General features: G+C 45.9%; 1 protein-coding gene across 1 annotated transcript in view; it reads left to right on the forward strand.

Moving 5' to 3' along the window:
* The window catches only part of VPS8 (VPS8 subunit of CORVET complex), a 2195799-nt gene that overhangs the window by 1746561 nt on the left and 436395 nt on the right, over positions 1–12843 (forward strand). The window contains exon 32 of the mRNA XM_044075401.1: positions 12696–12785. Within this exon, the coding sequence (XP_043931336.1) occupies positions 12696–12785 (90 nt within the window). The remainder of the gene's footprint in view (positions 1–12695; positions 12786–12843) is intronic.

Raw genomic sequence — 12843 nt, forward strand, 5'->3', positions numbered from 1 at the left:
TCTTGTAGCCTAGATCTAACATTAGGCAATAAAGGTTTAAGATAGTAAGTTAGGAAAGCAGATAATGGTTCGGTTAAAGAGCCTCTCCTAGAGACAATAGGCCTTCCAGGGGGGTTGGTAGGATGTTTGTGAATTTTTGGAAGAAGATATAAATATTGAGCAATAGGCTCAACCACTTTAAGTTGTTTGCAAACATGTTTACTAATAATACCTTCATCCATAGCTAGATCCAAAAATGAATCTATATGTATTTTAAAGTTAAGTGTCGGATCGACACTCATCTTGATATAAAATCGAGTACTGGACAGTTGTTTCAAAGCTTCAGCTTGATACATTTGGAGATCCATAACCACAATACAACCTCCCTTATCGGCTGGAGTGATGATAATGTCATGATTCTGTTGAAGTTCTTGTACTAGTTTTTCTGCTTGAGTAAAATTGTATGTGTTAGTAGGTTGGTATCTGGTCGAAAAATGTAAATCTTTAATGACACATTCCTTAAAAATAGCAACATGTTTGTACATCGGTGGTTGAAAATCCGACTTGCCGAATTTAAAACCAGAAGATCTTTGAGAAAAATCATTATCTGAAAAAAAATTTTTGGGATTAAGCAATCTACAGAAGTCATGAATATCCTTGACCAAACTATGTTCAGGAACAAATGAGGTCGGGACAAAATTAAGTCCTTTGTTCAATACTTTATTATGTATAGGAGATAGTTCAAAAGAAGATATATTGTGTACATTGTTCACTGTTTCACAATAGTCTGTAGAAGTTGTAAGCTTTGTGGGCCTGTGTCTATGCTTTCTACCACCCCTACGTCTCTGACACCTAAAGGATCTGATTGTTTCCTTTTGGCGGCTGGGGACCCCTGGTAGGAAGGGGCATCATACTCTGTGGTGGAGGATGTATCATCTTCTGAAGTGCCACTAACAACAGAATCCTTCCTTCTCAATATTGACCTTGGTCTTTTTCTGCCATAATTGTTATTATTCTTAGAGTCAGTGAAACCTAACATACTTTTGTGTAACAAATGGTTTAAAATCCCTCTGAAATTTATGTGTTTTCCTCTTTACCAGCTGTTGTTCAAGAGTGGCTAATTCCTTGGCCAAATTAGTAATATATTCCCTATAACATTCCTCGGTTTCAAAACCTTGGGCCTCAAGACAGACATTGTGAATATCTACCACTTGCAATTCAGTGATTCGTTCATAATAGCTGATCAGGGTATTAACAAATAGCATTGATGCCTGATGCTGGGCATGTGCCCAGTCCTGTGACAACTGAGAGTCAATTACTCCTACCAAGGGTTGAAGGCGAATCCCTAACCCTCTAGGTGTAATGTCTTTAAGTTTGTAGGCCTTAAATAATTTTAAGTGCCAAATGTTAGACCTTAGAGTTTTCATGTGCCTTGTCAATTTTTTGAAAAATTAACCCACATCAATGCTTGGAATCAACCTTCGCATTATTAGAACCCATGGTCCCTACTGCATTGAGACCAAAGGCCTATAAATTGTCTTTATCAGCTGATAATCCTGACAAAATGCCCTTTAAATCCATAATATTGGTCGCTAGCAGTATATCCAAATCCAATATTGACCAAAATTACAGGCTAATGTATAAACATACACAAAACTTATATACCAAAATGAAAAAAAAAAAAAAAAAAAATATATATATATATATATATATATATATATAATTAAAATCTGTTATATTGATCCAATATAATGCGCAGTTAAACCATCAAAATATAAATTTTCAGTTGGCCCATAGAGGTAATTAACTGACTGAAAAAAACAAGTATTATACTCTCTAGTAGTCGACCATTCATCTCCACTACTGTGTGTTTACTCATACACCAAACATTCCAGCTGGGGCATAATTAATGGGCTAAAACTTCACCAACTGATAATTATATCAGATATAAGACAGTCTTCATATGTATGTATATATATATATATATATATGTATATTTCAGCCGACAATTCATCTCCTAGTAAAAGCCAGGGATTACTTTGGTTATCTGCATCCTTGGAATCACAATAAATCTTTCAAAGTCCCACCTCTGACCAGTTCAGCTCTTGGAGTTTATAGGGGTTTGGCAAGATACAGTCAGTTGTCTCTCTGTCTTACCACAAAACAGAATTTTTGCCTTGAGATTGCATGTTAGAGAGATTCTTTCTCAACCCTCTCCCCCAGCAAAATTGGTTCTCAAAGCCTTAGCATTGATGGCTGCAGTGATTACTTTGATACCTACTGCTGGTTTTCACATGCATATCCTGCAGTGGACTCTAGCAGTTCAATAGTCCATTCATTGACAGCCCTTGCAACATCCTATAAAACTATCTTGAATCTGCAAGGACACTCTACTGTGGTGAACTCAATCCAAGGAGATTTGTCAAAGATGCCCCTTTATCCTGTCCCATTTCCACCAACCACCACATTGACCACAGATGCCTCCCAATTGGGGTGGGGGGCATTTCTTGGGAAGGACTATTAAAGGCATATGGTCCTCAGAAGAGACCAATTTGCATTTAAATGTCCTAGAGATGAGAGCAGTTCTTCTAGCATTGCAGGCCTTTCAGAGCTGTCTTCCTCTCATGACTATTGCAATTCAAACAGACAACATGTCCATAGTTTGGTACATTAACAAATGGGGAGGGGGGACCAAATCGTATCCCCCTTGTCAAGAAGCAGTGAGAGTTTGGCAATGGGCGTTCTCTTCCAACCACTTTCTAGTAGCAACACACATTCTCGGGAAATCAAACAAATTAGCAGATAATCTCAGCAAAACCTTTCTGATGCCTGACAAGTGGTCTCTAAATCAGTCTTTGGCAAACTTGATCTTCCTCAAATTGGGTAAACCTTGCTGCAACCTCTTTGCATCCCCTTCCAACAACAAATGCAGCAGGTTCTTTGCCCTGATCCCTCCTCAGGGACAGTCACAGAAAGACACTCTAGTCCATGTTTGGCCCTTTGGTCTCCTTTACCCTTATCCCCCTCTACCTCTCATCCCCAAATTTCTCCAGAAAGTGCAGAGGTTGAAGACCAAAATGATCCTCATTGCACCTTTCTGGCATTGACAGGTGTAGCCCCTTTTCGTTTGGTCTCATCTGACACATCCTCCCTTGGCACTGGACCCTTGTCCAGACCCTCTTTCTCACCATTCAGGACAAAGTCACCCAGATTTGACAGGCCTCAAATTGACCGCATGGTTTTCAAGCTCCAATGATGGCTAGACATTTCAGGCTTTCCTCTCCATTTAAAGAAATCTTGGTATGGTTACATAAAGCTTCCACCAGAAAGATTTACAAGAGCAAGTGGAAAAGATTCTCAATTTGGACTCACCAAAAAAAATGGATCCTTTTACTGCTCCCATTCCAGCAGTTATTGAGTTCCTTGCTTCAGTTTTTCAGAATGGAGCAAGATACTTCACTGTCAAGGTACAGTTAGCCATATCCAATTACCACATAGGTGAAAATTCTTCTTCTTTAACTTCTTACAAATTGTGTAAGGCCTTTCTCAGAGATGCCTTCTTACGTAGACCTCCGATCAAAGACCCCACTCCTCTGTGGACCTCACTATGGTTTTACAAGCACACTTAGTTCATCCACTTTTGAACCTTCTGCCAAAATATATCTCATATTCTTATCATGGAAAACTTTATAATTGGTGGTTATAACTTCGGCTATGAGAATTTTGGAATTGCAAACACTTTCTTCCAAACCATCATATTTGATTTTCCATAAGGACAGCATCATCCTACATACGAATCTGACCTTTTTTTGCCAAAGGTTGCTTAGGACAGAGTCACCCTACAATACGAATCAAATCTTTTTTTGCCAAAGTTTGCTTCTGAAAACAATATTAGTCAATTCATCACGCTTCCTGTATTTATTCCTAATTTTGAGAACAAGGGAGAATGTATCCATCACATGTTAGATGTACATAAAAGACAGTTATGCTTTTATTTGGACAGAACAAAGGCCTTCAGGAAATCTGACCAGTTATTCGTTTCTTTTTCTAAAGCAAAATAACCTTAGCTAAATGGATTACAGATTGCATTTCTTATGTTTACTTTGCAAAATGTGTCACACCACCTGGTCATGTGAAAGCACTTTTTACTAGGTCAGTGACCACCTCAGCAGCTTTTGATCTAGAATATCTATTGATATGTGTGTAGCTGCCTAGCTGCCTCATGATCAAATACTACTCTATGAACCTATAAAAATGAGAACACACATCAAGATCGCAGTTAATAGGACCATGTAGCACTTTGTGGCAAGAAGCAAAAAGGCACAGATAAAGGGGTATGCAGATTGCTATACCTGCCCTGCAAATTAAGACCTGTAACCTAATGAGTATATAATAGCATGCAAATGAGAATGGGGAAAGCAAGTTGTGATTTATAGTTGCCAGACACAAAATAGATCATGTGTTTGCTTCTCAGAGTATAGGCAAGTAGCATGCCAAAAAAAAAGGGGAGTTGCAAGCAGAATGTTGGCAGCAGTACTGATCTGTGTAAGTTAGCATTTGCTATGTCCAAGTGGTGGCCATCCAGGTGAGGGAAGAGGTTGCTCATACATTAGCAAGTGGTATGGTCAGGGGACTACAGTTCACCTGCTGATAGACAAACAGGTCTGGGATTTTCTGCTCGTTAGTAGAGATTATGTAGCCATTGGTTAACATGTATGGTCTGTAGACTTACCATTCTAACTGTAGGGATCTTTTAGAGGCAAACTGAAGACCCCCTGTGTATTATTCAGGTGTCAGCCTGTAAAATGACTCAGGACAGTGCTTCTAGATGTGGATGTGCACATCTGCTTTCCCAGTACAGGGGGTGGGGGCTGCCATCACCACCACCACCACCACTTTTGGCTTCTATGATGTCACCCTTCTCCTTGAAGTGTTGGGAGAGCCATAGACTGTAGCTTTGTGACATTAAAGCTCCACCCAGTATCCATAGACAACGTTGCATCTGTATGAAAGGCTACCATTCCATTATCTGCCAGGTAGTTTGCCCAAACAGCACCCAGACAGTGACCCTGATTTCCATATCAGTGTTTCCTGCATGGAGAAATCCCACAGGCCATCTAGTGGATAAATGCAGATACAGATGTGCACTTACATATCCATGACCACATACATGACAGGTAAACACTCATCCTCCTTTCTTTCCTTAGTTTGTTCCAGTTGGTGTTGATTTCTCCCTGGACCCTTAGCTGATGACATCTGTATGAATTCCACAAGGCATAGCTTAATGGCAGTACAGCATTGCCCAAGCTCAAACCAGGTATGTAATAGAGCATATGTTTGGCCTGCTGAAGCCAGGAGACATCTGGATAGGGGCAGTATTATGGCCCTCACTACAACTTGTCATATACTTGTAGCATGCTTCATAATATGGTATGTCATCATCAGGTGGCTAGTCAGCATCCCCATGTTCACCTAGCATTGCAGCAGCAGGACCTGCTTGACCATTTTGACATCCAGTAGCTGCAGCATCCCCCCTCCATTTGGCATCATGCACAGTATATGGCAGCACAGGCAAAGTGGCACTGTCTATTCTACCTCTTGTGAGTTCTGACATGTATAGTAGTACTGAGTGCAAGATTGAACAAACAGATGCATGCAGGTTATCTAAAGGCTATGCTGTTCAGTCACATTGTGCATCAGACATCTCCACATATAAAAAGTGGAGTGGAAAGGATTACAGCTGTCATCATTTACACAAGTCCAAAGGGAACACTTGGCAAGTAATACTACCAAGCGATAGGGGATCAAAGGCCACTTTAGGCATGTGGGGGTCATGGGGAGAAGGTGATATGTGTCAGATATAGTCTTCTCAGTAATGTGAGTGGTGGTGCCACTACAGGACCATGCAGTCAGGGTGACTGTGACAGGTAGCTGTGGAGAAGTACTGTGGGTCCATGCAGCATGGACATTTCCACCCCATGACATGGATATGGTAGAAAAGGAGAAGTATGCTGATAGCACATGAAGCAGTCCTCCCATTAAAGCCCTACTTTTGCTACAGTTAGAGTGAAACCAAAAGCTCGGCAGGTGCAGACAGTATTCCATGGGATGGATATCCTGTGCATTCACCATGGATACTCAACATGCCTGTGGCCAGGAGAACACGGAGGTGCAGGGCACCAATGTAGGCAGTGGCTAGTATTATCATTGAGGAGACCATGGCAAGCTGTGTGTCGCACTATGGAACTCATAAGGCTGATTATAGCATTGTCTCTAGCTTCCAGTGCAAGCTGCAGATTGATTGTATAGTGTTTAAGTATGAACCTATGATACTAAAGTGGTATGTTGAAGCAAGTTATGCTGAGTTAATGCTGTCAGTGTTGTATGAAAGAAATGATCTGAAGTAGTTAACTTTATTTGTGCATCAATCTATGTGTCTTCGGATCCATATCGGATCCGAGCCAGCAGTTTCCAACACCATAGATCCGAGCTCCAAGCTCCTCCCCCTACCCATAATCCCCATGCCAACCCTACCTGACCCCAGATCTAGTTTGCCGCGGTTTCATCCAGCAGCTCGATCACTGAGTTCCAGGCTTTAGCATTTTTTGTGAGAAAATGTTACTGTTTTTCTCTCCTTTTTTCTATAATCTTTAGTGTGCGTGTGTTGTGTACAGGTCCCTCATAATTTTTAAACCGGTCTGTTAGTTTTCTTGATAGTTTTTCCTTCCCCACCCTCATTAGTGCGTTAGGGAGTGTGCTGTGTGTTGGGGCCTAGTGTGTGTGTTTCTTTTCAGTATGTTGGCGGCCCCAAAAGCTGTTTTCTCCAAGTGTACCAAGTGTGGCCATAAGCTATCCCCGGCAGATGGCCACACTTGGTGCGTGTTGTGCCTTGGGGTTGGACACCTGTCTTCAGGTTGCTCCATATGTGCGGCGTTCAACCCCAGGGCACTTAAGGACAGGAAGGCTAAGCTATTTCTGGCGGGACTGCTGCCCCCGGACTCAGCTTCGGCCTCCGGTCCCACGGTGGCTCCTGCCGTGGCTGCGGCTACTGCCACTCCTGCCGCCCTTCCCCTGGCCGGGACTCAACCTCTCGCTTTGGGCCAGGAGGATAGAAAGTCCAGGAAAGAGAAGCGGAAGGAGAAGCACCACAAGTGGCGGGCTGAGGCCTCTTCATCGGCCCCGCCGGCTAAGCGGTCTTCTCCCTCCAGGACTTCCGAGCCCCCCCCCCCCTCGGCTCTGGTCTCCTTGTTTTTCACCGGGACTAAAGGAGGAGCAGGCCCGGCCCCCATCGAGGTCATTGAGGCGGCACTTCCGTCCTGCCTCGGTGGCCTCATCCAGATCCACCCGAAGCCTGACGGATGCAGACTTGGACTGGATGATGAGAAGATTCCTCCAGGCCCAGCTGCAGATGGGAGTGCTCCTGCCTCCCCCCCCCCCCTCCGGGGGGGAGCTCGACCCCATTTTTTGCCCCGATTGCTCCTTCTCCGACCCGCTTCCCAGGTTCGGAGTCTTTGGAGCCGTGTAGCGTCGGCACCGGATGGGGTGTCAGCGCCGACAGTATCGGGCACTTCGGCGCCGACAATGCCCTCGAGTTTGTCGGGTCCCTTTTCTTTGGATCCAAATTCTCGAAACCGAGAGCTGAGCTTCGGATCTGAGGGTTTCAGTGTGCCTTCGGCTCCGTCCAGGTCAGAGCATACTGGACCTTCGGATCCGACCGCATCAGCTCCGGCCCCGGTCCGCCTGTCGGATCCAAGGAAGGGTCTGCTCTCAGATCCCAGAGAGAGCAGCTCTCCTTCGGCATTTGACGTAGTGGAGAGGGTCCTGTCGAGGGATTCCAGACCCCCGGCCTTGGCTACGGCTCCACCCTGCACTCCATCTCAGATGGGTCTGACTTCCATCAGCCAGTCCCAGGGACAGCCTGCTTCAACGTCCCAGGTCGTTCCATTGGAACATGATGTTGCTGGTGAGGTCTCCTCGGACAGCCCCCCCGAGGATGTTCCTCACAAGCGCAAGTGCAAGAGGAGGCACTTGAACTCCCCTGAGTCCTTGACCGAGGACACAGATTTGGAGGAAGGGGAAGGTTCCCCAAGATCACCCCCTGAGATCGTCTCATTTGGAGACATCATGGAGATGCTCAGGATTGGTGGGGGGTGGTCTGCCCCAAAACCTACCTCGGATGAATCTGTGTTCCTGGAGGTGTTCGAAGCAGGCCCGTCTACCTCTTGGATGTCCCCTCCAGCTGTGACCCCCTGGTAGATCTGATCACTACCAGGGCATGGAAGGAGCCGGACACTGTGGAGCCAGTCCCAAAAAGACCTGATAAAATACTCAGTCCACCCTTCGACAGATCACACTGGAGTAAGGGAACCCCTGTAGATGCCGTGTTGGTTGCTGCGGCCACTAAAAGGGAATTAGCCCAGGAGAGTCCCTCAGTCCATCCTCCAGACAAGGAGTCTTGGTCGATGGATCACTTAGGGAAGCGGGTTTTTAGTTCAGCTACCTTCTCAGTGAGATCACTGAACTACATGGCACATGTCATACGACTGCAGGGTGACCTTATCAAAGAGTACGCCGTGTCACCCCTGGAGTCCATGTCGGCTGAGGACAAACAGTTGTACTCTTCCCAAATGGCCACTCTTAGGTCTATTTCGAACACCTCTATGCGGCTACTGTTCCACACCATGGAAGGGGCCGCTAGAGCTAGGGGAGCAGGTGTCGTTATAAGACGACAGGCCTGGCTCCATCACTGTGATTTCACAGAACCCTTTAAGGCATCTTTCGCTAATGCCCCTTTTGATGGTTCTGCCCTCTTTGGCAAAACCATACGCGAAACCTGCGTCCAGAGAGAGAAGGACGGGAAGATGTCTGCCGTCTGAGTCCGCTTCTCTGCTCCCCAGAGGTCCTTTTCCAAGAACCAAAAGGGACAGAAGAAGATGTGGTTCCAGAAGTCACAACAGCCCCGTTTCGCTCCGGACCCCCAGTCCTTCCACTGCAGAGGAGGACAGGGTGGATGCCGCCCTAGAGGCAGAGGGGGCCCAAAGAACTTTGGGTCCAGAGAACCATTCTCTGACTGGCCCACGCAACAGCCATGAAGGGTTACCCGACTGCTCCACTCTGGAGGCAGTCGGGAGGTGCTTCTCGAGGCACCTAGCAGCTTGGGAGTCCATCACGACCGACCACTTGATGCTTTGCATCATATCCAGAGGTTACCAGATCCCATTCTCTCATTTCCCTCGCAATCCCAGACACCTCCCTGACGCCCGGAGGCTGCAGCTGCGGAAATCCAGCGGCTACTAGAAAAAAGAGCCATCCAGCACGTCCCCTCAGACCAGTACAGATCAGGCTTTTACTTCAAGTTCTTCTTGGTGCCAAAAAAGACGGGGGACTTCAGACCGATCCTCGACCTATCCCTCTTGAACCTGTCAGTAACCAAGGAAAAGTTCCGGATGGTCACGCTTCAATCCATTCTCCCCCTCCTGCGGGAGAATGACTGCCTGTGCTCTATAGACCTCAAAGATGCATACTACCACATTTTGATGGACAGATGATCTAGGAGGTTTCTCCGCTTCCAGCTAGGAGCCAGCCATTACCAATTCAGGGCCCTTCCCTTTGGTCTCACCACAGCCCCCAGGGTGTTCACCAAATTTCTGTCGGTGATAGTGGCCCATCTGCGACTGCAGGGCATTCAGGTTTTCCCATACCTGAACGACTGGCTCCTGACCACCCCCACAAGGCATCTACTCTGCGCAGCCAGAAACTACTTTCTTCACCTAGCGACCCGACTGGAGATCACTATCAGCATAGAGAAATCTTCCCTTTCTCCAACTCAAACCATAGATTTCATTGGAGCCAGGTTGGACACAAACAGGCGTCTAGCCCTCCTACCCCAGGCACCCCCAGCGGAATTGGTCCTGAGGGCTTTGGGTTCGATGGTGGCCACCATCAACCTATTGCCGATGGTGAGTCTGAACATGAGAGTCCTGCAATGGACTCTGCAAGTTCATTGGTCTTTTCTGCAATTCCCCCTGTACCACCCTATTCCCCTCAGCAGGGTTTGCAGGAAGGCCCTCTTATGGTGGCTCCAATCCCCGGACCTCCAGAAGGGGCGCTCCTTTTCTATGCCCCCCTCCCCTAACCACTGTGACCATAGATGCCTCTCGCCTCGGGTGGGGGGGGGCATTGTGCAGGCAGGATAGTCCAAGGCACGTGGAACAGCACGGAGACCTCTCTGCATATCAGTGTCCTAGAGATGAGGGCGGTGCTTTTGGCGATGCAAGCACTGCAGAGCCTTCTTCCCATAGGAATGATTGCAATCCAGATGGACAACATGGCAGTGGTCTGGTACATCAACAAACAGGAAGGAACCAGGTCTTATCCCCTTTGTCGAGAGGCCATGAGAGTGTGGGAATGGGCGATTTCCACCAACTGCTTTCTCATAGCGACGCACATTCCGGGATGGTCCAACATTTTAGCAGACAAGTTTAGTCGCACCATCCTCTCACTTTGCGAGTGGTCTCTGAATCCAGAAGTCGCGAAGCATATATTCTCCACTTGGGGTCAACCTTATTGCGATCTTTTCACCTCTCCTTCAAATGCGAAATGCAACGACTACTTCACTTTAATTCCCCCACCCGGGGAATCCCCACGAGATGCTCTGGTGCATGCTTGGCCCCCCGGTCTCCTTTATACTTATCCTCCTCTTCCACTGATGTTGAAGTTTCTACCGAAAGCCAGTCGGTTGCGGAACAAGATAATCCTCATTGCCCCATTCTGGCCTCACCAGGCTTGGTTCCTGTATCTTTGGTCTCACCTAATGAATCCTCCTTGGATTCTGGATCCCATTCCGGATCTCATATCCCATCCATTATATCTTCTGATCCCAAACCTGGGCAACCTCAAGCTCACAGCTTGGTTGATCCAGTTCCAAGGTTAGCTAGGACTCCTGGTATCTCTTCCCAGGTCAAAGCTATTCTGGCGGCAGCGTACAAGCCATCCACCAGAAAGGTCTATGATAGCAAATGGAAACGTTTTTCTATTTGGGTGGAGCACAGAGATTTAGATCCTTTCACAGCTCTGTTGCCTGTGGTTTTAGATTTCCTATCAGGACTCTTTGATCAGGGTGCCAGCTCCTCTACAGTCAAGGTTCAATTGGCGGCTATCTCTCACTACCATGTAGGAAGTTACCTTGGACCATTGATCTCCTCTAAGTTATGAAAAGCCTTTCTGAAGGGGACTTTCCTACTCAGACCCCCGGTGAAGGAAGCAGTCCCTCCTTGGGACTTAACTTTGGTATTGCAGGCACTTACAACCCCCCCCCCCCCCTTTTGAACCTGCAGCTTCAGTAGATCTAAAATTTTTATCATGGAAAACTACCTTTCTTGTAGCTATCACCTCAGCTCAAAGGGTTTCCGAACTTCAAGCCCTTTGTGCAAAACCACCTTATTTGTCCTTCCACAAAGACAGAGTCTACCTCAGGACCAATCCCTCCTTTCTCCCAAAAATTGCATCTATTAATCAATTCATTAACCTACCAGTTTTTTTTCTCAACTACCAGAACAAAGGGTAATATAAGTTACATTCGTTGGATGTGCACAGACAACTGAGCTTTTATTTACACAGAACAGCTGGTCATAGGCAATCAGATCAGTTCATTTCCTTTGCCAAATTTAACTTAGGAAAGGCTGTTTCTAAAGTCACACTGTCCAGATGGATTTCTCAGTGTATTCTGTTGGCATATGAAAGTACTGGTCGGCCCACACCTCTAGGAGTCCATGCCCACTCTACCCGGTCTATCTCTACCTCGGCGGCCTTTCGTTCTAGACTCTCGGATGATATCTGCTCAGCAGCAACATGGGCTTCGTCTCATACCTTCATTAATCACTACAAGCTGGATATTGTCTTCACAGGGAGCGCATCCTTTGGCTCTGCAGTGCTCCGGAACATACTTCCTTGAGGACCGCCCAAGATTTAGGTAGCTGGGGACTCTGTCCCATAGGTTGATGCACAAATGAAGTTAACTACTTCAGATTAAGAAGTTATGTACTCACCATAACGTTCCATCTGAGTAGGTAAACTTCATTTGTCAGCAACCGGCCCCCCCCACCCCCCTGACCTTCGGATGTTCGAGATGTTACCTTCCTTATGGCAAGGGTATGTAGCTAGTTTTGCGGGTGATTTTTATATGCTTATCTAGCTGTGGGCAAACTCGATCTGAGGTCAGGTAGGGTTGGCAGGGGATTATGGGTAGGGGGAGGAGCTTGGAGCTCAGATCTATGCTGTTGGAAACTGCCGGCTTGGATCCGATATGGATCCGAAGACCCATAGGTTGCTGACAAATGAAGTTTACCTACTCAGATGGAATGTTATGGTGAGTACATAACTTCTTATTTCTTGCTAGATCCAGTAATAACATGTATTATGTCCTTTCCATCAGTAGCAAGCAGTTTCTTTTAGAAGTCCTTGATTTGTTCTCTGTTGCAAAGAATGGATGTCTGTTGGATCAAATATTGCTCGTTGTATAGCATCTTGAATACTTGAGAGATGGCACCTTACTTTCATGTGCTTTCCCCAGGCTTTTTTGTGTGAGGATCAGAGTATTAAAATTTGTACATAGATAAAATGTCCGTGTTTGAAATATGCCTTTAAAACTGTTTGTATTTCTTGTATAATGTGGATCTGGTTGCAATATCATCAGTTTAACCTTTGCTTTTTTTCAGATAACACAGAAACACCAGCTGTATGAAGCTTCAGCATATCTACTAGAAAAGAAAGGAGATGTGCAAGGCTCCTTCCAAGTCATGCTTAAAGTACGTGTAAATCTTTGCTGAATAAATGCAGTTATTTTTGTCCATTTTTCCCTGCAAC

This window comes from Protopterus annectens, chromosome 6.part1 (genome assembly GCF_019279795.1).
Source record: "Protopterus annectens isolate FY-2018-M chromosome 6.part1, PAN1.0, whole genome shotgun sequence".
NCBI lineage: Eukaryota > Metazoa > Chordata > Ceratodontiformes > Protopteridae > Protopterus > Protopterus annectens.